Below are 25,435 nucleotides of genomic sequence, written 5' to 3' on the forward strand. Positions count from 1 at the left end.
AAAACACCTGACAAGGAGGCAGCATGTGGAAAAGGTGGTCTCAGGGGGTCACTAGGAGCAGTGGCAAGTCGAGGAACTGAATAAGGAGAGGGCTCAGATGTGAAATGGCACAGAGCAGGCAGGTGACCTGAAGGCAGGCTGGGTGGAAACCTTTCCATTAAAAATTAAAGCTTATTTCCCTCAAACTTTGGCTCCATCTGCACTAGACACAGAAAGCAGTATCATACCACTTTAAGCAGTCATGGCTTCCCGCAAAGAAACCTGGGAATTGTAGTTTGCTCAGGGTGGTGAATTCCCAGAAGAGGGACTGATTGTTAAACCATTCTGGGAATTGTAGCTCTGTGAGGGGAATTGTGTGTGTGTGGGGGGGTGTCTTCTAACAGTAAAAAAAAAACAACACAGAGAAGTTTGCGAATTTTTCTTTAATGTCCTCATGAAAATTCACCAGCATTTCAATGCAAATTTCTCCAAAGATATACATATTTGCATGCACACTTACGCAAGCAATTCCCCCTAGGCTAATGCATTTCTGTACATTATCTTGACAGACAGACACCCTTTTCCTACACCCTTCCCCCTAAGATCCACATTTTTCTACATATCGATCAGTCAGATACCTGCATTGCAACATTCGGGTCGGTGCAGATTTCAAAGGATAGCTAGCTGTGTGAATTAGGAAGTGCGAATTCGCCAGCTTTGCATTAAAATTCAAAGCAAAGCCAGTATCTTCCCCATCCTCAACTCAAGGGGCAGCGGGGGGTGGGGGCAGCGAATGGAGGAGGGCAGTAGTCCCTGTGCATGTCCCTAGCTTTGATTTCTTCCTACATCTGCCAACCTGAACGGCAGCACTAAGCATACGTACCTAAAGTGTTGCCAGTTACTGCAAAGAGCATCTCGCCTGCCTGCCTGCCTGCCTGCCTGCCTGCCTGCCTGCCTGAAGCGCTCTCTGCAAACCCTCTCTGTTGTGGCATCGCGTCCTCTGCACGGTTTCACAGCCTCTGTGCTTTGACAAAGCCTCTTTGCGCTTCCCGCAAAGCTGGGGGGAGGCTTAAGGGGGGGCCTGGAGGTGGCTGACTCCAAAGCCGGTGGCAGGAGTCGAAGCAGGCTGGCAGAGACTCTTGGGATGGCATCTCCCTTGCCTGCAGAGAAAGTCCTAGGGCAGAACTGCCAGCTTCCCAGCTCACCTTTCCCGTCTCAGATGCCACCCAGGAGCAGAAATGCGGTGCTGAGGGCATTGCGGAGAGCCGGTTGGTAAGATTTGGCATCAGCCGGGGAAGGAAACGAAACCGGGCAGCCTTTTCTTCTCTCTCCTTTCAAGGACATGTGCAGGTACAATAGTGGGACTCGGACCAGGACTGGGTTCCTGATTGCCTTTGAAATGCCCTGCTGACTTTTGTTTTAGAGGCTGGCCAGTTATGGGAGAAAGAGTCTGCAAATGCTGGGGCTGTTAACTTGGGGGTAAAACCCCATAGAACTCAGCCAAATTGTCTTCTTACGCAGAGAGAGGGTCGGGCTGTTGATCAGCTTGGTCCTTTTCCTACTTGTCTTTTTTTTTAAAAAAAAGCTGATTTCTTTAAAAGTCACTTATTTCCAATTTCACTTCCATGATAGCAAGAGCATGTTAGCCTCTTATTTATATATGTGAAGTAGATAGCTAAGCGTCCTTTGTTTTGCTAATATTTCTGTACTGTATAGAAACGGTAGAATTCCTACTCTCAATGTATTTAAAACTATCAACAGAAAACAGTCGTTTTATTTTACTTTATCATCGACTGCTTTTCTCATTTCTTACCCCTTTCTCCCCTAGTACAGCTATTGCAGCTCCCATTCTCTAAATAAGTATGATGGCTCATATTTTTATTAGGCTTGGGTGATATAAAACTGTCCACTCTGATTATTGATATCATCCATTTTATATAGGTGATTTAGTGTGACATGTGATGCTGTAGATTCTTATTTTTTCTAATTCGAAAGGGAGGGGGAGTGTCGTTGGTGGGGAGCCATACATATAACCACATTTAAAGCATGTTCCCCTCCTCCAAGAATCCAGGGAACTGTAGTTTGTTAAGGACGATGGTAACTGTAGCTGTCTGTGTGTGTTTTGTGTGTGTGTGCTTTAAATGCTTGGTGTCTATGCAGCCTTAGTTGACCATTAGGAAGAACTTCCTGGCAATAAGAGCTGTTGGACAATGGCGCAAACTCCCTCAGATGGCCTGTCACTGGAAGTTCTGATTGATAGAGCCATGAGTATGCACTCAGATTTAAATTGGCATTTACTGGGATTTTTACATCTGCTTACTGGAATTTTAGAACTGAGCTCAGTACGTCATTTTATTGATTGAGACGCAGTAAGCGCCGAGTTCTCAAAACTGGCTCTGCTTCAAAGATTGCCTGCTTGGTTCCTAAGGCTGCAGTCCTATGCCTGCTCAGCTGGGGAATCAGACCCATTGAACTTCATGGTACTTGCACTTGAGTAGACCTGTGCAGAATCACATTAGAGGCTGTCATGTGTCTACCGTGAGGGCAGAACCAGGGAAAGGAAGGGGAGGCAGGAATCGGGGCCTGAATGGGGCCATAGGACATTTTAAATTAAAGCGGGGGGTGGCGGACTTATTTCAGCCCAAGTGGTTGGGTCTCATGCCAGAGTCAGTAGGCTGGTTTCTACACACACAAACACACACACACACACACACACAAACAAACAAAATCTCTTTCCTCTGTTCAGACCAGCAGAAGACATATAATACTGGGTGACCTTGAGCCAGCCATAGTCCCTCAGCCTAACCTACCTCACAGGGCTGTTGTGAGTATAAAATGAGGACGAAGAGAAGAAGGGGCCTTGAGCTCCTTGGAAGAAAAGTGGGATTTAAATGTGATAAAAATTAAATAAACAAATTACCAGAGTTCAGGGACAGTTAAGGAGGGTGCGAAGCAGGGTGGGTGGAGTGGGTGGCAAGGAAGGTGGTGTGGCCCGGTATGCTGTCGTGTGATTGACTGCCACCCACCTGTCAAAGTTGGCCCCGCAAGGCAGATCCTCATAAGGATTTGGCCTGTGGAGCCAAAAAGGTCCCCCACCCCACTGTTGAACTTATAGCAGTACTCCATAAAAAGTAAAGGTAAAGGGACCCCTGACCATTAGGTCCAGTCATGACCGACTCTGGGGTTGCGGCGCTCATCTCATGGCTATGAAAGACACAGGCCCCAATCCCCCTCTGCTTGCACTTCCTTGTGCCTGGCTCCTAGCCCCATGACGGACTGAGCATCTGAAATACCTCAGGTGCATCCAGCAAATTCACTAGGGGGCTGAAGACTGTACTGCTGGCTAGACAAGTAGCTCTCCCTTGCCAGATCAGGACATCTTAATTAAGAGACATCTTAATTAAGAACCTATTTTTTCCTGGATTTGCAAAGGGTGTGTGTGTGTGTGCGTTTGTGCGCGCGTGTGTGTACGTCAGCCAACACCCACAAATAACCTGTTCTTCCCATCTGTGAACAACGATGGAGCTTGTGAATAATTATGGATGCCATCATGTTGAGCAGAAGGGAAGATGGAATTGGCAGGATGGCGCACATTCAAAAGATGCCCTCATCTTCATTACCTTGCTGATTTTAGATATACATATGTTGGTGGGTCGTCCATTTGCCTCCCTAACTTCCAGATTCAGCCTTCCCTGCCAAACCTATCATCCAAATAAACAATGTCATTGGTTGGGAATTGTCTATCAGCCCTATTCCATAATAATCCAGCAAACTCTCTCTCTCTCTCTCTCTCTCTCTCTCTCTCTCTCTCTCTCTCTAACACACACACACACACACACACACACACACTACTATGTTTCTCTCTGCTAGAATAAGAACCTGCTGGACGAAGTCAGTGACCTGTCTAGTCCAGCATCCCATTCTCACAGTGTTGGCTGTGAGCCCTGGAAAACCTGTTCCCTGCCTTGCTGGCCTTTCCCTTCTCCACCTGGCCTGGGGAGGTGGGGTGCTGACTGACTCCAACTACAAAAGCTGTTCAAGAGTGGAATGGACTACCTGGGAAGTGGGTGGACTCTTGGCAGTTTTACGCAGAGGTTGGATTCTTTAGCTGTGATTCTCACATTGCAGGGGCTTGAGTTACATGACCCTGGGGGTCCTTTCCAACTACAGAACTATGATTCTAGGAATTTTGTACTGTCCCTGGAACATTATATCCTGGACATTTGGATAACCCATATGGACCGATGAGATTCATTCATGTTAATATACAACCCAATACCTGTTACGGGGGTGGTGGGATGCCATGTTATGTTATTTGTGTATAACATATAGATAGATAGATGACAGATAGATAGATAAAGGTAAAAGGACCCCTGACCATTAGGTCCAGTCATGGCCAACTCTGGGGTTGCGGCGCTCATCTTGCTTTACTGGCCGAGGCAGCCGGCATGCAGCTTCCGGGTCATGTGGCCAGCATGACTAAGCTGCTTCTGGCGAACCAGAGCAGCGCATGGAAACGCCGTTTACCTTCCTGCTGGAGTGGTACCTATTTATCTACTTGCACTTTGACGCGCTTTCGAACTGCTAGGTTGGCAGGAGCAGGGACCAAGCAACCGGAGCTCAGCCCGTCATGGGGATTCAAACCACCGACCTTCTGATTGGCAAGTCCTAGGCGCTGTGGTTTAACCCACAGCGCTACCCGCGTCCCCAGATAGATAGATCCAATAAATTAAATAATAATAATAATAATAATAATAATAATAATAATAATAATAATAGATGATTAATATTTTCTCCAGGTAATGACAGACAGAGAACACCTGATGAATCACCCACAAAGATGCCACGTTGTGGATGAGAACATCTCTGCATCTGTGGTTTGCCCAAAGGGCTGGGTGGAGCCAACCTTCACACTCGCTGCCAAAGCTCGAGTTGTCATCACGGGCTGCTTCTTCGTCATTGCAGCATGCAGCAACCTTGCCGTTTTGTACAGCGTCACGAGAAAGAGACGGAAGTCCCACGTCCAGCTGCTCATCCTGAGCCTGACCGTGGCCGACTTGCTGGTCACTATGACCGTCATGCCCCTGGACGCTGTGTGGAATATCACGGTCCAGTGGTACGCTGGCGATGCCCTGTGCAGGTTCCTGAACTTCCTCAAGCTCTTTGCCATGTACTCAGCCGCCCTGGTGCTGGTGGTGATCAGCTTGGACCGGCACTCTGCCATCCTGCACCCCTTTTCGTTTGCTAACTCCAGCCGCCGCAACCGGATCATGCTCTCTGTCGCGTGGATTCTCAGTGTCCTGCTGGCCGCTCCCCAGGTAGGAATCCATGAGGACAGAAGGCTTGTTCAGGGAGGTGCACATATTGTAAGGTAAAGGTAAAGGCACCCCTGACCGTTAGGTCCAGTCATGGACGACTCTGGGGTTGTGGCGCTCATCTCACTTTACCGGCCAAGGGAGCCGCCGTACAGCTTCCGGGTGATGTGGCCAGCATGACTAAGCCGCTTCTGGTGAACCAGAGCAGCACATGGAAACGCCATTTACCTTCCCACCGGAGTGGTACCTATTTATCTACTTGCACTTTGACCTGCTTTTGAACTGATAGGTGGGCAGAAGCTGGGACCAAGCAACGGGAGCTCACCCCATCGCAGGGATTCAAACCGCCAACCTTCTGATTGGCAAGCCCTAGGCTCTGCGGTTTAGACCACAGTGCCACCCGCGTCTCGTACATATTGTACCAAGCCACAAAACAGTAATGGAATACAGTGAGAAATACAAAACCAAACAATAACAAGCACCTCCCCCCCTCCCTCCCCACAATGCCAGAACCCAAGTAAGAGATTGTATACATTCTGGTGCATCGCCACAGTTGCCTGTTTAATTCGCTTCCTGTGTCGTTCTTGCAGGGATCTTACAGAGTATTTTGCTAGGGTAATGTCACTATCTTCATCAGCCAGAACAAAAAAAATTCCTTCCAGTAGCACCTTAAAGACCAACTAAGTTAGTTCTTGGTATGAGCTTTCGTGTGCATGCACACTTCTTCAGATACCAGATACAAGTGTGCATGCACACGAAAGCTCATACCAAGAACTAACTTAGTTGGTCTTTAAGGTGCTACTGGAAGGAATTTTTTTTGTTTTGACTATGGCAGACCAACACGGCTACCTATCTGTAACTTCATCAGCCAGGATACTGAAGGACAACGTTCAGAGCAGAAATATAAGTGCGATACCCGAAGTATATCAGGCTTGTTCGCGCACTGCACAGAACACAAGTACAAGCTCTCTGTACACGTGTTTGTGAGACAGAGCGTACACTTACTGATTTTTCGATTTTTCATCATGGTTAGTGTGTACGCAGGTGCACAGATTGCACACTGAGTGCACAGCTCAAGGATTTGTGTAGAGAGGTACACACAGAGATTGTGCACTTGTAGAACATAATGTGTGAACACTCCATAAAAGCAGCCTCATGGGGAACAGCTTCCTTATATACATGATTTCTGAATCATGCAGTGTTTGAGCATGAAGGCTGAAACGGAGAATGCTGGCATTTAGAATGTCATTATTACTAATTTCATCCTTCTGACGTTTTCCCATCCTGCATTTATTTGGGGGCGGGGAGGGAGAAGCAGGGAAATTGATGCCTTGTTTTACAGTGGGTTATTTTAGCTGCCTGAATGTATTTGTATGTGTGTGTGTCATTATACATTATTTAAAAGCCTTTATGTACTGCGCAGTATTTCAAATCTCAGAGTGCTGCATATTTGTACATAAATAATAATGCATTGATAATTAATATAATAACAAACCAATATATGTATGTAAATTAATAAGTGTGTATATTATTAGACTGTTTTACTTTTCCATTTCAGCTTTTCCTTTTCCACCTGTACACCATCCCGGGCGTCAATTTCACCCAGTGTGTGACACATGGGAGTTTCAGAGAGCACTGGCAGGAGACCACCTACAACATGTTCACTTTCACCACCCTCTATGTCACCCCGCTGACCGTGATGGTCGTCTGCTATGTCCGCATCTTATTTGAGATCAGCAAGCAGCTGAAAATTAACAAAGGTGAGTTGGCCTCCCCTCAACTGCATTGGGTGGGAACAATGAGATGCCCTTCAGCTTGTGTTTTTCCAGTTTCTCAAAAGGTTTCTCTTACCCTGAAAAACAGCCTTCCATTTTTCTGCCTTGTTCTCAGGGTTTGGCACTGACCTTATAGCTACAAAATGGCTGAGGATTGTGCCTGTATTATTATTATTATTACTACTACGACTACTACTACTACTACTCTTTCTCCTGCCCCCTATTATTACTATTACTATTACCACCTGTGATTTATTACTGGTAATTGCCTTCTGAACAATTGTCTCAAGGTGATTTGCACATATTTAAAAGCAGTTAAACAGCAAATACATTTATAACAACAGTAAACCCTAACAAGGTAGACACTTGAAGACCCATTTCTCCAATGGGAAAAGCTCTATGGGCCCCTCCAGATAGTCTTTTTTTATTGCAAATTCATGATGATTCGTGCTCATGTTGGTGTTGGGGCAGTTATATACAATCGTACTTTTGATACTGTCTGCACCTGAAAAAGTTTCAGCTTTGTTTCCAATCAGTGCATGTCTCATAACTTCCTGCAGAAAACCTGAAACTTTTCATGCCACTTATGTTCTGGTTTAATTATTATTTTTTGTCCCACTTTTGGTGAGCTATAGCGCAGGATGGCAATAATATGGTAATGTTGGGGAAGAGTCACACAACGACTAATAAAGCAGATTGGTGCGTGGATTGTCCAGTATAAATCCACCAAAAATGCACTAGTATTGCCTTGATGACATGTTACAGGAATAGGGTTGCCAGACCTCTGGGGCTAACCTGAACTCTCCAGGTTTGCCTGGCCCCCTCCAGGGGAGGGCTTGAATATCTAGGTGACTGAGAGTGCCTTTACTTTCATTCTTAAGACTATGTGTGCATCTTGTAAGCTTCAGTCCAGCAGGAGCAGCCCGCAAAGTACTGCACAACTACCTGGAGGGATCTGCCCTCCTCCTCTCCCTCCGTCCCTCTCCCAATTAACCTCCATTTCCAGGGCTCAGTGGTGGAAGGGAGCACAGAGGAAGAATCACCAGGGGCTGCCCCTGAAGCTCAGGTTTGGCCCCTGCAGTTTCAGGGTCTGGGATGCTCCCTGCCTGGCAACCCTATACAGTAGTGGTTTTCAACCAGTGGGCTGTGGCACCCTGGGGTGCCTTGAATGATGGTCAGGGCTGCCCCCGGCAACACTGGCCTCTGTCCTTCTTTCCCTCCCTCCCTCCTCTGATTCTGTCTCCCAAAGGCTTGCGTAGCTGTTTGTTACAACAGCCCTAGCTACAAGCTCCCCAGGTTAATGGTGCCTGTGGGGCTGGACCAGGGGGTTCACCTTTGGTTAGTCTACGTCAGGCTGCTAAAGCTAGGGGTATCCTCTTCCTGGTCCCCTGTGGGGTGGCTTGAGGCGGCACCTCTCTTTGGGGCGGCGGCTCAGAGACCAGGGACAGTGGCAGCAGCTGCTTGGAGGACTCCCAAGGAGAGAGGAGAGAGAGGAGGCTGAGGGAACACTCCACAAGGGAGGGTATTCGAAAAGGGGTGAGGGACTGCTGGCTCTGCAGGCAAAGAGTAGGGTTGCTGTATTTCAAAAAGTAAAATTCCTGACACAGACAAAGTTGTTTTTTTTACATCGCATTGCAATACATCTGGGTTTTCCCTGACATTTTGCCTATTCAGCAAAATTCCCCCCTGATGCCATTTTTACACCCAAAAACCAGGACATGTCTGGAATTTTCCTTACGTGTGGCAAGCCTAGCAAGGGGTGACATAACTGGGCTTCTGAGGCTTAGAGCGTGTTTCCTCACAGGGGAGCCGCAGAAAGAATGTAGTTGGTCAAGGGAGCCATGGGCTCAAAAAGGTTGAAAACCTCTGCTATACAGAATACAACTGCAAAGCAACAACGCCATCACCCGTCCAGAGGGGCCCTGCCCCACCTGCTCTTGGATCACTCCAGCCCAGAGTGGGGCCTACATTTCATTCGGAAGAGGGCAACCTTTTGTCCCACAACTGACTCCTTTGAGCCTCTCCCACAGGTCTCGCCAGAGGGAAGGACGACCACATCTCCAAGGCCAGAATGAAGACACTCCGAATGACGGTTGTGATTGTGGCTTCTTTCATCGTTTGCTGGACCCCTTATTACCTCCTGGGCTTGTGGTACTGGTTCCAGCCTGACATGATCCGCAGAATGCCGGAGTACATCAACCACTTCCTCTTCCTCTTCGGCCTGCTGCACACTTGTACGGATCCCATCGTCTACGGCCTTTACACCCCGTCCTTTCGAGAGGACATGAAACTGTGCATCAGGAACCTGAAAGTGACGGTGGCCCACCAGGAGAAAAAACTTGCATCTGTTTCAGAGATGAACCATAAAGACTCTCATGACCAGGGTCAGGTGCCGTCAAGTGTTTCCAACGGAGGGACTATGCACACTGTGTTCTAGAGGGGAAAACCCTCTGGGAGGGATGAAACTCAGGGCAAGCTCACTTATGCAGGCAGAACACCTGAATTGCTACACCTGTCTTAACTGTGCACTCGAGGACTAAATGTCTGGACCAACTCTCTTAAGCTGCACTAGGTTTAAGGTGATCTAGGGATATAGGAGGGTGCCTGATCCCAAGTCACACACTTGGTGAATCCAGCACAGTATCGTCCGCATTTACCAGCAGCAGCTCTCCAATATTTCAGGCAGGGATTGCCGCCAACTGTGCCTGGAGATGACTGGGACTGGAACCCGGGGCTGTCTGGATGCAAAGATGCTCTGCCACTGAGATAATGAGTCAAACAGTTCCTGCACACACAAGTCACCAGTTTATGCCACAGGCATCAAGCGATGAACAGGCATGTATGAAGCAGGCCCCGGCAAACACTGAGTGGGCCCATTTGTACCGAGATCTCAGCATAAATGGAAGTTAAGATGTCAAGCTGTTGTTAAACATTTGGGAGTGGGGAGGGTCGAATTCTGTCCCACAATCATCCTGAACAAAATGCAGCCACTTGAGACTCAACACATTGTGCAATGTCAATTTTTAAAGCTGTATTAGGCCAATTGGATACCTTTTCAGAAATTATATTATGCTTTATTGGGGTAGCATGATTTTTGTTCTAGTAGCAGTTTTATTATTACTATTAACTGTTATTGGGTCTGTGACCATATAATAAAATCTGTATTATTATTATTATTATTATTATTGCTGCCTGGATGAAGGATGAAGGATGGGCAAGTGGGTGCATCCAGAAATCTCTGCCTTTGGCATGGCTGGAATGTACCCAACTGTACCAGGGTTAAGAGGCAAATGTGTTGGCCTGCCCACTCTTCCCTCTGCCCCCACCCACCACTAGCATATACCCAGCCCACTCCCTGGGAGTTAGATGAACAGTTCCTTGGAGCTTAGTGTCTCAGGGCAGCCCTCTCCCCACCCTCAAAATAGGAGCGTCATGACTTACCATGCATATGTTGCAGTTCTAATGTTCAAAGTGCATGAGAGTCTTTATTGCAATTGCCTTTACAACAAGCTTGCGAGGTAGGCCGCCACAATTCCCATTTTATCAATGGAGGGCTGGTGTTGACAAGTGATTTGCCCTAAGGCCTGTGGAGAAGAGGGGACTCGAACCAACTGCCCTCGGTGTGTGATTTGTAAAGCGGCTGCTACGCAGAATAAAACCAGGAAGGCAAATGCAAAAATCACCCAGAAGGTCTGTTTTGCAAAGTCCAAACCGAAAGAAGTCCATTTACTTATTTTTCCACCTTCGCAACTTGAGCCACCCTCTGCCTCTTACAGGTGTTACCATCCTGAGCTGCAGTGGAGATGATCTTGCCATTTGCAATATCTCTTCCAGTGCTCAGCCGGCGTGTGGTTTTTCCTACAGTCAGATCACAGGTGGAAACCCTGAGTTCCTGCATGGGCTCTTAAGACTCTCAGCAGCTCCCCAGCAGGGCAAATAGTCAGGGATGATAGGAGCTGGAGCCCCATAACATCTGGAGGGCCCCAGGGTCCCGTCCCCCTGAGCCAAGTGATTGTTGCTCCGAGAGCCACCTGTGCTTCTCTGCTGGAGGACAGACGCTGCTCCACACTGTTGCCTTGCTTTGGGGAAAAGGGGACTGTCTGGAGAGAGATGGTTCTCCCCCTTTGAGGAAGGTGTTCCCGCAAGATAAGCCCCAACCAGCTGAAAGGAGGGCGGCGGCAGGCTGGTCACAGGGAGAAGCAAGAGAAAGAGGAATAGGGAGAAGCACAAAGGAAGGGGCAGCCCAGCAGCTGAGGAGAAGCAACAGGATGCAGACGGCATGCCTTTGCTCTCAGACTGGGAACGTGTTTCTGACTTGGGCATTTGGCAGGTGAATGCTGGAGTGGAAATCATGTTTCAAGGGACACAGGGTCTCTTGTCTTCTTTCTCACACCCAGAGTTGCGCTCATTCCTACTTGCATGCTTCTCAGGGGTATCTGGTTGAACACTGCAAGAACAGGCAGCTGGGCTAGTTGGGCCTCCTCTGACAGGGCTCTTATGTTGTCTTGGGCCAAATCAGGACACAGGAAGGTGCCTTAGGTGTGTCAGACTATGAGTCCGTCTAGCTAGGGATTGCCTCTGAGCATCAATTTCTGGCAATCACAAGCCAGGCAGGAAAGTGCACATGGTCCTGCTTCTAAACTTTTCATTGCGGCATACAGGTGGCCACTGTAAGAAGGGCTGCTGGGCAAAAGGGCATCTGGTCTGACTCTGACCCAGCTCTTCCGTCATTCATATGATATTATGGGGGGGGGGGGGAGGAGAGAGAGAATTCAGGAAATTTATTTCTAATGCCCAAATCAGAAAAGAGTGCAAGGGGGAGATTTGAGATGAAGAACATCACACTTCCTTGCACAGGGCACTGAAGCTCTTGCTAGTGATTGCAGACATGGGACTCCACCCCCACCCTTAAGTCTTGCCAGTCCCTGTTCTGCAGGATTTCTGCACTTCCTGTCACCTGCATCGTCCTGCTCCATCTTTAAGCTAAGGAGGGTCCACCTACCTGACTCGTGTTCAGAGAAGCAAGGCAAAACCAGAGAGATATGAAATAGCTGTGCCAGGAAAGTTAAGGCAGCTGAAACATCCTACCCCAGCCCCCAGAGGGGCCCCCCAGCTTCAGAGTGGAAAGTTTCATGAAGGCTTTAGATTGCTCAATATTAAGGCATATGGTGAGGGTCGGCAGCCCTGTCCCATCCCCACAAGTTCATTGTTTTAAGTCAAAAATCCTGTTCCAATAGTAGAGGAAAGCTGGGGAGTTGCTAGCCCCGATGGCAACCAGCAGCAGCAGATACAGGCTCATCATGACAGCGAAGCGATGCTTAGAGACCCACGACTGGCTAGCAGGCCTAGAGAGAAAAAAGAGACAGCAATAACTACATCCAGTCACAAGGAGGCGCAACTTTTCAAAGCCCCTACCCCCCGCAATGTGATTGTATGCCCAGGCCAAAGCTTTGCTGCTGGTTTAGATATGGCCGCAATGGCTCTTTTTAAACATAGAATTGTAGAGTTGGAAGCGACCCTGAGGATCATCCAGTTCAACCCCCTGCAATGCAGGAATTCTGCTCACAGCTGTCCCTGGATGGGCTTGAACCACCAACCTTCTGGTTAACAGCCAGACACACTGGTCCATTGGGCACATACTGTGTGTTTTCAATGTGTGCATTTTTAATGTATTTTCATATGGCTGGTTTTGAAAGCTGTTTTATTGTCTTTTGAATACTTTTCTCATTTTGGTTGCCCGTGCTGAAGACCACTGGCAAAATATATATGGGTCAAAATACTACTATGTGTACAATGTGTGTGTGTTCAGGATTCTGCATATGCATTTTTGCAAAAGTTAACAAAAAGATAAATTGAACTTCTGCAACCACAGCAGCGAACTGTGTTTTTTTTGCGTTTGTGCAGAAGTCTTCTGAGTGATGCCAACACTGCAAAACAACTTGTTTTGCACACTCATCCCTTACAGTCCTGTCCGTTATGTTAGAGGTTTTCCTGCATTTTTGAAGCACAAGGTTTCAGATGAACTTACAAAGCACTTGCTTTCAGGGTATTTGGGGGCGAGGAGGGTGGCAGAAGGGCACTTACCTCCGGTGCTGCTTCTGCGAATAGACGAGCAAGTACTTCACCCGTATCAGCTGATTGTTCGTGACGACAAAGTATTTCTGGGGAACATCACCCCCTTCACTGTTCCTCACTCTGGCTCTTTTCTTGTCTATTTCTTTAGAATCTGGTCAAAATGAGCAGAAGAGGGCCTCTTAGACTTAGACAAGGAGGTGAAAGACACAAGCGCACTGGAGGTCTCGGGGTAAAGGGATCAGTTCCTGACACCAGCACAGGTCTTGCCATGTGCCCCATGAATTGCTGTGTCTGTTTTCTGAGTAAAGTGCAGGCATCTCAAAGGAACACAGGAAGATCCCTGATACCGAGTTGAACCACTGGCCCATCTAGCTCACTACTGTCTACTCTGACTGGCAGCAGCTCTCCAGGGGTTTGAAGCAGGGCATCTCTCACAGCCCTACCTGGAGATGCTGTCAGGAATTGAACCTAGACCATTTGCATGCAGAGGCCTCAAGCAACAGATTTTGGAGTGACCATTTTCTCTCTCTTGGAGAGTCACTGCCTCACAGGAGACTATAAAGGGCTAGATCAGGGTGGACCTCACTCTAACGTCACATGGCCTTCCGTGCAATTTCAAAAGCCAGCAGTTCAGAGTTTATCTGATCCTCTTGCCTACTGGACAGGGAAGGAGAGAAGGGTGTGTCAGAAAAAGCTAGAGAAAAAGGGGACGGTGGCCTGCTTCCTTTTGACTCTGGCCCCTCCCACTGCTGGCTTTTGACTCTGGCTCCTCCCACCTCCAGCAGGTGTTCCTGCAAGGCTCTCGAGAGACAAAATGTTGCCCAGCCAAGCTAGATGGACCAATGATCTGATCACACGTGAGGCTGCTTCAGCCCTGTCTTCCCCAACTGGGTGCCCTCCAGACTGTAGAGTTGGAAGGGACCCTGAGGATCGTCTAGCTCAGCAGTTCTCAACCTGTGGGTCCCCAGATGTTGTTGAACTACAACTCCCATCATCCCTGAGCTCTGGCCTTGCTAGCTAGGGGTGATGGGACTTGTAGTTCAACAACATCTGGGGACCCACAGGTTGAGAAAGGTTGGTCTAGCTTCCGGAGGCGGCGCGAAACGGCAATGGCGGTCCTCTTCGCGCTGTGAAGAGGGGCCCCGCAGAAAAGGGTCGTCCGCTACGGCAAATCGGAGACCCACTAAGAAAAACCAGAGGCAGAGTGAGCCTGTGGCCGTGGGACTCGGCGGGCACCAGAAGCCCCCCCAGAAACGAGGAAGGAACCCCGTAAGGGGCTCCGGAGCGTGGAAGGGGGAGCGATGCTGTGAGTTCATCGCTCTTTCTGCGGGAGTGAAGCCGTGCGGCTGCTGCCGATGAGCGCTGACCTTTTTTCCTGGAACATCAGACTTCAAACTACAAACCCGTGAGTAGGGGATTCTAAAAATTTGGGACTAAAGTGATTGAAATTCGGCTAAAAGCGGGAGACGTAACCAGGAAGTCCGTCTCCTGACTGTGCTTAAAGGATCAAAGCAAAGACTTTGACAAGCTGGAAGCATTCAAAAAGGGCTGTAAAAAGCGTGTATTTTCGCGCAATAATTGAACTTTGTTTTTAATAATAATTGAAAAGAGACAATTTTGCTTTAATTTTGCTGGCTTTTGATTGGACCTTTCCTCTCCTTTGTGGATTTATAAACTGAGAAGCCCAAAGTCACGGACTGCCGGGGCAACAAAGAGCTGTCAAATTGCTGAAATGTTTTTAATTCTGAAAGTGCTACATTTGAGCGCTACAGTTTAGTTACAAACTGGGGAACTGTATCTTGCACATCTTCAAAGACTTTGTTTTAACATTGAGGAAGCTCTACAAACCAAAAGGAATTTGAAGGTTCTCTTTAAATCTGTCTTTAACTGCTGGGATTTTAATGGCGGTACAGTCCTTTCTTTCTGCTGAAGTACAAATGTACTCCCCCTAGAGGACTTTGGATTTATAATTTTCTGGGAACTGTATTTTGTTTTGACTCTTTGCTGCCTTGTTGTTTACTCTTTGGAACTGTCTTTCCCACGGGACTGTATACAATTTAACCTTGGCACGTAGTCAGGATTGGAATGAGTGGCACAGGGAAAGCAAGATTGGCTAAAACGAAAGCTAAACAACTAGTACAAACAACTTTGACTTCTCAGCCACGCAGATCTTCTGTCCCAGCTGTTCTAGTACAAGAAGAGGTAGTTGCGCAAACTGCACCAAAGGATATGGCATCTGGAGAATCTGAAACAGTTTTAAATCAAATTTTGGAACAACTGGCAATTTTAAATAAAAAGGCGGATGAGCATTTGTCCAAAATTGACCAAGCAACAGCCACTATTAGCAAACTGACTGATCAAGTTGCTCAACATACACAAGCAATTGGGAATATTCAGGAAGCAACTGTGGAAAACCGTAAATTGGCTGAGGAAGCCAATCAGAAAGCAGAGGCAGCCAATCAGAAAGTTGACGCATTAAAAGTGGAGGTAAAGCCCTTGCACAAACAGATCAAGGAACAGCAGGCCTACCTGGCTATGACGGAACTGAAGAATAGGGAAAATAATCTTAGGTTGAGAGCTATCCCAGAACTTGAACAGGAAGATCTGATTGGTTATTTGACACCAGAAATTACAAAGTTCTGGGGCATAGAAGAAGATAAGGACTTTAAAATTGTAACTGCTTTTAGATTGGGAAGAGTGGTGAGGAAGGACAGATCCAGAGACTGTCTGATCATCTTGAGATCTAAGCAAGAGAGAGATAAAATACTAGGCCTTCATTTTGGAAAATCACTTGTTATCCAAGGCATCAAGGCAGAAATCTACAAAGACATCCCGAAACAACTTTTGGACCTTAGAGATACTTATATAGAATTAACAAGACTACTGAGAAGCAACTCAATTCTCTTTAGGTGGGAGTTTCCTCAAGGACTATCCTTCAACTTCAAAGGAAAGAAAGTTAAAATCAAAACAGCTGAAGATCAACAAAAGTTTTTGAACGACCACGAAGAGGACCTACAGAAAGGAACAACAGGATCTTGGCCACCACCTCCACCTATACCTCCACCTGCACCTACACCCTCGGGACCAGAGGACCAAAAGAAAGAGACGCCACCACAGGACTAACAGACTGATCCAGGATGTCTCTGCAGCTTCTTAGTTGGAATATAAATGGCAGAAATTCCCCAGAAAAAAGAAGAAGAATTTTTCATATATTGAAAAAAGAACAATTGGACATTATTTGCTTGCAGGAAACACATGTGACTAGGCTTCACAGAAAAGTGTTAATTAATAAAAGACTAGGCCAAGAATTTATTTCATCGGACAAAGTTAAGAAAAGAGGAGTGGTGATTTATGCAAAGGAGAGCCTGTCACCAAAGCTCTTATTTAAAGACGTGCAAGGAAGAATTTTGGCAATTGAAATACAGGTCCAAGGAGAAAAGTTTTTAATATTAGGAATTTATGCGCCGAATGAGGGGAAATCAGAATTTTACAGGAAACTGCATGAGACAATTCTGGACTATCTGGACTATACCAACATCATTATGATGGGAGATATGAATGGAGTGGTCTCTACAAATATGGATAAGTCACAAAATCAAAATTTAACAAATGACGGCAGACTACCTAAAACTTTCTTTGAACTAACTGACAATATGGATTTGATTGATATATGGAGGACAAAGAACCCCTTAGGCAGAGAAGGAACTTTCTTTTCTGAAGCCCACCTGTCATGGACAAGAATCGACCAAATATGGATAACTAAAGGACTGGCACCTAAGACTAGAAAAGTGGAAATCTGCCCAAAAACCTGCTCCGACCATAATGCTATGAAAGTGGAAATGAGACTTATTCCAACCGGTTTCTTCAGATGGAAAATGAATGACACCCTATTAAGAGATCAGGAGATTGTCAAGAAGGCCCAAAAAACCTTAAAAGACTATTTTGAAATAAATTTGAATACTACGGTGGAAAAAAGAATAATCTGGGACGCAAGTAAAGCAGTTATGAGAGGGTTTTTGATACAACAGAACACAATAAAGAAAAGACTTTGGAATGAAAAAAAGGATAAGATTTTAGACAAGATAAGAGATGGTGAGAAAAAATTGAGATCAAAACCTAAATCACAGGAGGTTCTGAGAGAAATTAAATTTTACCAAGCACAATACGCTAAATTGATAAATCAAGAAGTTGAGTGGAAAATTAAACAGATGAAACAAAGATCATTTGAATCAGCGAATAAGTGTGGGAAACTGCTTGCATGGCAGTTGAAAAAGAGACAAAAATTGAACACGGTTATCAATTTAGAGATTGAAGGGAGGAATATCCAGAAACCAGAGGAAATTAGAAAGTGCTTCCAGAGATATTTCAAACAACTTTATATGCAAGGGCCGCAGGAAGAGACTGAGATAGACCATTTCCTAAAAAATAATGGACTACCAAAATTATCCCAGGAAAAGAGAACAATCCTAAATGATAAAATAACGCAACAAGAAATTGAGGGTGCCATTCAGAATATGCAACTAGGCAAATCTCCAGGACCTGATGGTCTTACCTCCAAGTATTACAAGACATTGAAAGATTTTTTGACACAACCACTAATGGAGGTCTGTAACCAGATCATGGAGGGAAAGAAGGCACCAGAATCGTGGAAAGAAGCTTTCATCACATTGATACCTAAAGTGGAATCTGAAAAGACTCAACTTAAGAACTACCGTCCCATCTTACTCCTAAATGTGGATTATAAAATCTTTGCGGATATTTTGGCAAGTAGATTTAAAAAAGTGCTAAATGAAGTAATTCATAAAGATCAGGCAGGCTTTCTTCCAGGTAGACATTTGTTTGATAATACTAGGAACATTTTGGAACTTTTGCAAACTAATATTAACACAAAAGCAGTGTTAATTTTTATTGATGCGGAGAAGGCCTTTGACAACATTTCTTGGAGGTTTATGAAGAAAAACTTGGAAGGGATGGGAGTGGGACGGGGGTTTGAAAATGGAATAGAGGCAATTTACTCAGAGCAAAAAGCTAAATTGATAGTTAACAATGTGGTGACAGAAGAGTTTAAAATTGAAAAAGGAACTCGACAAGGTTGCCCCTTATCCCCTCTGTTATTTATTTCAGTCCTAGAGGTGCTTTTGAACATGATTAGGGAGGACCGGTTGGTGCAAGGAATACAGGTCGGAGTGAAACAGTATAAATTGAAAGCTTTTGCAGATGACTTGGTAATAACATTACAGGAGCCAGAATCTAGTACGAAAAGAGTTTTGGAACTGATATATGAGTTTGGTCGGGTGGCGGGATTCAAATTGAATAAGCAAAAAACTAAGGTTTTGGTAAAAAATCTGACATCTTTGGAAGCAGAAAGGTTTCAGAATGAGACAGAGTTAAATGTGGTTAAAAAAGTGAAGTACCTAGGGGTTAATTTGACTGCTAAAAATTTGAATTTATTTAAAGATAACTATGAAAAATGTTGGTCAGAAATTAAAAAGGATTTAGAAATTTGGTCAAGATTGAAACTTTCCTTGCTGGGTCGAATTGCAGCTATAAAGATGAATGTATTGCCAAAGATGTTGTTTTTGTTTCAAACTCTACAGATTGTGGACAGAGTGGAATGTTTTGGAAAATGGCAGAAAGATATTTCTAAGTTTATCTGGCAGGGCAAAAAGCCCCGAATAAAATTTAAAATATTAACTGATGCAAAAGAAAGAGGGGGGTTTGCCCTGCCAGATTTAAAGTTATATTATGAAGCTGCAGCTTTCTGCTGGATGAAAGATTGGTTACTTCTTGAGAACACTGATGTCCTAGATCTGGAAGGGTTTAACAATGCTTTTGGTTGGCATGCATACTTGTGGTACGACAAGGTAAAGATTCATAAAATGTTCAAAAACCATATTGTCAGAAAAGCAATATTTATTGTCTGGACAAAATATAAAGACTTACTAGAAAGTAAGACCCCGAGATGGCTATCACCAATGGAGGCTAAGGCCCGGAAAAGACTCAATATGGAGGCCTGTTGGCCGAAATATTGGGAAATAATAGAAAAAATTGGAGACAAATGGAGGTTGCAGAGCTTGGAGAAATTAAAGAATAAGGTGCAAGACTGGTTACACTACGCTCAAATTCAAGAGGTTTTTATATTGGATAAAAAGATAGGATTCCAGGTAGAGAAGTCGAAATTAGAGACAGAACTGTTGGAACCAAAGACTAAGGTACTTTCGAGAATGTATAACTTGCTGCTTAAATGGAACACACAGGATGAGACTGTTAAATCAGCCATGATAAAATGGGCTCAGGATATTGGGTATAACATTATGTTTGAGGACTGGGAAAGGTTATGGACCACCGGAATAAAATTCATGGCATGTAATGCCTTGAAGGAGAATATTATGAAAATGATATATAGGTGGTACATGACCCCAGTCAAGCTTGCAAAAATATATCACCTGTCTGATAATAAATGTTGGAAATGTAGAGAGGCTGAGGGGACATTCTTTCATCTTTGGTGGACATGCCCAAAAGTGAGGGTCTTCTGGGAAATGATCTATAATGAACTAAAAAAGGTATTTAAATATACCTTTGTTAAGAAACCGGAGGCCTTCCTCTTGGGCATTGTCGGCCAGAAAGTGTCAAAGAAGGACAGAAGTTTCTTTATGTATGCGACAACAGCAGCAAGAATACTTATTGCAAAGTATTGGAAGACACAAGACTTGCCCACACTGGAAGAGTGGCAGACGCAATTGATGGATTATATGGAATTGGCTGAAATGACTGGCAGAATCCGAGACTTGGGAGAAGAAACAACGGAAGAGGACTGGAAGAAGTTTAAGGACTATTTACAAAAACAATATAAGTTGTATGAATGTTAAGTATCTGCACGATTTAGAAAATCTCAGTTCCAGCAAATAGATTTTGTAAAATAGAAAATTAAGTTATAAGTAAGAAAAGGTCGAAATTTAAGGCAACAATATGTTTAAATTTAAGGTATGAGTAAATGATAAAAATTATCTTAAATCTAGAAGTATAATATTTGGAAAGTACAAAATAAGGTATGAAACAAGGTAATAATTTGCTGATATTTTTAATATAAATAATGCAGGGTAAAGGAGATGTGAGGAAGTCCAGTTAGTTATATATAAAAAAATTGTATTGAATGGTTGGTTTTCTTCTTTTCCTTTTTTATTTTTTATTTCCTTTTTTCTATATGGTTTTTTGGTGTATTTGTTCTGGCTTTTTTGTGTACTATTTTTTGGTGAAGGGATCTTGTATGTATATTGTGTACTATGAAAACTTAATAAAATATTTTTTTTAAAAAAAGAGAGAGAAAGGTTGGTCTAGTCCAACCCCTGCAATGCAGGAATATGCAGCTGTCTGTCCCATATGGGGATCGAAGCTGCAGTCTTGGTGTTATCAGCCCCACACTCTTAACCAATTAAGCTATCCATCTAGTACCAGATGTTGTAGCCTACAACTCCCATCAGCACCTGCCAGTACAGCTGAACCGAGGATGGAGTTGATGAAAGCACAGCTGTGCTGGCTGGGGGCTGATGGGAGCTGGGGGCCTAAGCAGCTGCACTGAGTCAAGTCTTTTTTAGATTCACCTTTCTTTTTCACCTGGCATTTTACATCTGGGTGATCGATGATCTCACACACGGCAACACAGCTGAGGATCGGTCCCATCAGGCTCTGCTGCCAGCCGAGGCCATGGGGGCTATAGAGGAGAGCGAGGCTCAGGTCACTGGTGAGGTAGGTGCCTTCCCCAAATAAGGAGGTCTAGAAAAAGCAGGACAGGGTTGCACATGAACTGGGCTGCACGCTGGCAGCCAGCCATTTCAAACATATCCAATCACAGCAAATCTGTCTCATTCCTAGAAGTGTTTTAGGAAGCTGATTTAGACCTAGTTCAGTCTGAACTGATTGGCGGTGGCTTTCTGACCAAGCTAAGCAGTCTACAGCAAAATACACATCAGGAGGCTTAGTATGGCCAGAATCAAGTATACACTTCCAGAGCTAACACTAAATACATTACAGTGGAACCTCGGTTGTCGAATGCTTCAGAAGCCGAACAATACAGAACCCGAATGCCGACAACCTGGAAGTGAATGCTGAGGTTTTCAAACGGGCCTCGGAAGTCCTCGCCTACCCATGTGCTATCTGAAACCAGCACTGGTTGCCAGATGTGAAATATATTCAATTCTGAAATACAACCCAGACTCAAACCTTACCCGGTTTAAATGGCACTGTAACCCATTGTGCACGATGGAGTGGAAGTTCTCCAGCCGGCTCCCATGGAATGCATAGATGAGGTCTCGTCCCGCCTTGGTCTCTTCAAATTTGGCGTTCATTTGACTGGAATAAGTGATTTCAAACAGGAAGTCTGGTGCAGGGACGGGGACGCAGGGCACTCCTGTCAGTTCCTGGATCTTCTTATACTTCAACACCAATAAAATATATTGAAGTTACTGGGTTGCTCTGAGAATCCAGTGCCCTCTAGATGTTTTGGACTACAACTCCCACCAGCCCCTGGGCTAATGCAAGTTGTGGTCTGAAACACCCGGCAGGCCCCAGGCTGGCAAAAGCTGATTTAAAGGCAGAAATCATCCCCATGGGAAGTAAAATAGTATCTTTAATAAACACAGGAAGCTGTTTTCCCCTGGCCAATCTAGGTCAGTAATGTCTGCACGGACTAGCAGCAGCTGCCCAGGATTTCAGGCACAGGTCTTTCCTGGAGAAGGCAGGGATTGAACCTGCAAAGCAGGTACGCCACCACTGAGTTAAGGCTCTTCCCCCAAGTCTTGGGACTCCGCTTAACAAGACACCCCAGTAATACTGAAAGCAGGGGTTGTCCCAGCTCTTCCCTGGCCCATGCTGAAGCCAGTGGGAGGCTGTGCATTTTTAAAAGGCATTCAGTAACCTCCGAGATTTCAGAGTCTCCTCTGCTGGGCTTTTGGCTCACTGATGCTCAGTTAACTTTTTGTAATCGATGAGGATATATTGTAGTGGAAAAGGTTTGAGCAAAGACACTGTTGAGGTGAGGGGGAAAGGAGTTGACTTACTAAGCAATGGAATTAGTTGATTTGAAGGTTAATGTGAAAAGGTTTGAAACATTCAAGAAAAAAATTGTGTGCGTGTATGCATATATATGCACATAGATAGATAGATAGATAGATAGATAGATAGATAGATAGATAGATAGGTTTGACTCGCTCCTGCATTGCATTTTTGCCATCTGTTAACCACCTCACAGGTCCTCTCTTTTGTCCAAAAAATAATTTAAAAATATTATTTTTTAAAAAAATACCATAAAACAAAACATGTTATCCATTTGTCTAGATTCTGCTTTAACATGCTTACTCTCCCCCGCAGCCTTGTGCCCAGATGCAGATTGCTGACACCCCTGACACCTCCAATATTCCTTGGATCCATTTGCACACGTTCAATAAGTGGGTTGTCGCCAGCATCGCCTCTCACCTCCTTTTTGCTTGTGCTGTGGATGCACAGGGCCTTGGAAGACAAAACCCAGCCCAGCAACTCCCAACCTCTTGTGCCTGTGTCTTGGGCCAACTCAAGCAGCTCTTTCAAGCTCACCAAGGCATTTGTATCTGCAAGCTGACAGAGAGAGAGAGACAGAGAGAAACAAGGGTTGCTGGCTTTCCTTGAGCATCTCACACAGTTAGAGAGACCCCCTAGTGGTGAAAGAAAGGCAACGTCTCCAACACATGTCTTCAGGGCATTAGCTGGCAAGCAAATCCCTGTGGACAAATCCTATAGGCCTTCTTATTCGCCCTCTTGGAACACAAACTCCACATGGACGGAGACACCCACACCCACACGGCTTCCTGTTCTCTCCTCAATCCATCAAAGTTGAACCATTTCATCTAACAGATCCTCATAACTGGTGGCATTTATTTCCATATGCATGGTGGCACTGTGAACAACCCCACAAATGGCAAGGGTGGAATTCTTTTAGAACACAACAGAGCTCAACTATCTTTCATTACGAAACATCACTCCTCTAACGACTCCTGGGCACCCTTGTCTGCTTAGAATGGGAAGATATTTGCAGAAAGGGGTACTGTTTCTGGTTGTATATCCAATACAGTGGTACCTCGGGTTACAAACGCTTCAGGTTACAAACTCCGCTAACCCAGAAGTAGTACCTCGGGTTACAAACTTTGCCCCAGGATGAGAATGGAAATCATGCGGCAGCGGGAGGCCTCATTAGTGAAAGCACGCCTCAGGTTAAGAACGGTTTCGGGTTAAGAACAGACCTCCGGAACAAATTAAGTTCGTAACCAGAGGTACCACTGTAATAATAATTTTTTTAAAATTGATACGATATGATACTATACTACGCTACGCTACACTACACTACAATGAGATGTTTAAATGTTTATTTGATTTTCCCGAAACACTTGCCATCCTCTCCTGCCACACCAGTGTGGCTTGCTACACCCTTTGAGAACCACTGCCCTAAACCATGAGGGATGTTGGGATTACTTTGGGTGGGAATTTACCAAGTACTCAATAGAATCAGAGAATTGTAGGGTTGGCAGGGACCCCCTGGGTCATCCGGTCCAACTAGATGCAGGAATCTCAAAGCCCCTTACAAGCAGAAAACCAGGCAAAACAACCTTCCATCCCCTACGTCAATTCCAAGCTCGGGTAGGGAAGAAGCTTGTTTTTGAAATTCCTGCTCCCACCCCTGCAAGTTGGGGAGGAGAACAGCTTGTTTCTGGCCTTGAGCTGCATTTCAGAGGCAAAGTCAGGGACAAGACCCTCTCAGGAGTTCCCTAGTAGAACTATGCGCCACTATGTGAATAATAATAATTACTGATAGAATCATAGAATTGTAGGCATATAAAGGGCCATGTAGTCCAACCCCTGGCAATGCAGGAATTGCAGCAATCATCATCATCATTCCTGGTAGATGGCCATTCAGTCTCTGTTTAAAAACTTCCAGTGATGTAGAGCCCACCACCTACTCACCAAAGCCTCGAAATCCTTGGTCTCGTCCGTGGTATAGAGTCCTGGGAAGGGCCGAAGGACAGAATCCCGCTTGTAGCTCTGCAGGGCAGAGACGAAGAAGCTGCACTTCAGGTCTGCAGCCAAGAGGTCTGCCTTGAGGGCCTCTCGCACCCGCTCTCGGAGGCCCGCGACCCCGGCAGCCGGCACCTGCATTGCCAAGGGGCCCTCCTGCCATTAAAACACAGGCGAAAGTTAGAAAAATCAAGAGTTGGGAGCGGCCTGGTTCACACAACACCATTAGCCAGGCTATAGCTTACTGGGACCAAGCTAATGTGCTGCCTCCTGGAGAGGCGTTCCCGGGCACTCTGCTCCCTCCTTCCCTCGTCTTTTTTTTTACTCCTGTGCTGCACCAAGCTAAGCCAGCGTTTGGCACGTCATTCAAACCTGGACTCAAGGGCCTTGGTTCAGATAACAAGCTCAGCATGGGGGGGGGGGGGAATACCAAGGAGAAGCCAAGCAGCTAAGCGCTTCTCTCTGGGTACCCACACATTTGCATAGTCCTCAAAAGTCCCCATTTGGCTTACCATGTCATGCGAACCAGGCCATAAGGTCTCCAGCAAACATCCCCACAAGCAAACAGACGTTTCCCGGGGAACAGCGATCCTACTCTTCCCAGACGCTGAGTTGAAAGAACAACAAAACAGAGATGATAAAATAACATTCTGCAGCATTCAGAATTAAAGTTACCCTCACTGGTGCCGCCCGAGGCTACGCATCTACTCTTTAAACCGTCACATGGCAGCCAGGCATTCAACAGGTGAGACTTTGCGCAGCTGCATCACTGCACCTTCCAGCTTGGAAAACCCACCCCCACCCCCACCCCCACCCCACCGACCCAAATATGGCAGACTGCAAGTATTTTGGGGGGTGGGGAGACATAAATCAGAAGATACAACTGCCTAGCAAGCAAGTGTTTTAGCAGCTCTGTAACGGGCTGAAGCCCAACAGGTCTGTTTTTATCGTTTGTATCCAAGCTTCACCTGTTGAACTTCGGCCTGTAAGGCAGCTGTTAAACGGGCAGGATCTCACGCTGCCCAAAAAGCGTCTTCCCCTCTCTCCTTGACATTTTTTTGTGTGTGTGGTCTTTATTCTTCCCCTCGCCCTCCGGCCTACCTCAGGGGCTACTCAGCAAAAGGCGACTCTCACTGAGGTGGAAGGGGAGAAGAGGCCCTCCCAATGCCTACTGAACATGCTCAGCTCAGCTCAGCCATGCGCAGTAGCAGGAGCTGAAGCCAGAAGTCTGCCAGCAGTTGATTCTGAGCG

General features: G+C 45.7%; 2 protein-coding genes across 4 annotated transcripts; one reads left to right on the top strand and one right to left on the bottom strand.

The window, feature by feature from the left end:
* The first annotated feature begins 916 nt into the window (after positions 1–916).
* Positions 917–11,849, top strand: LOC307203484 (gonadotropin-releasing hormone II receptor-like). The gene is made up of 4 exons (XM_079954369.1): positions 917–1,329; positions 4,779–5,297; positions 6,853–7,054; positions 9,100–11,849. Exons 2-4 carry the CDS (start codon positions 4,782–4,784, stop codon positions 9,504–9,506), a joined length of 1,125 nt encoding a protein of 374 aa, XP_079810495.1. The 5' UTR covers positions 917–1,329; positions 4,779–4,781; the 3' UTR covers positions 9,507–11,849.
* Positions 10,527–25,435, bottom strand: PARP16 (poly(ADP-ribose) polymerase family member 16). 3 transcript variants are annotated; one of them, XM_079954374.1, is made up of 8 exons: positions 25,286–25,435; positions 24,697–24,791; positions 24,134–24,340; positions 22,616–22,753; positions 21,370–21,576; positions 20,746–20,917; positions 13,154–13,295; positions 10,527–12,414 (listed from the first exon to the last, which is right to left on the bottom strand). In XM_079954374.1, exons 2-8 carry the CDS (start codon positions 24,697–24,699, stop codon positions 12,273–12,275), a joined length of 1,011 nt encoding a protein of 336 aa, XP_079810500.1. In that variant the 5' UTR covers positions 24,700–24,791; positions 25,286–25,435; the 3' UTR covers positions 10,527–12,272. The 3 variants fall into 3 exon arrangements, with proteins under 3 accessions (XP_079810500.1, XP_079810501.1, XP_079810502.1); XM_079954375.1 differs by lacking the exon at positions 25,286–25,435 and adding an exon at positions 25,153–25,284; XM_079954376.1 differs by lacking the exon at positions 24,697–24,791 and having other exon boundaries at positions 25,286–25,385.

Source organism: Podarcis cretensis (genome assembly GCF_951804945.1).
Source record: "Podarcis cretensis genome assembly, chromosome: 14".
Taxonomy (NCBI): domain Eukaryota; kingdom Metazoa; phylum Chordata; class Lepidosauria; order Squamata; family Lacertidae; genus Podarcis; species Podarcis cretensis.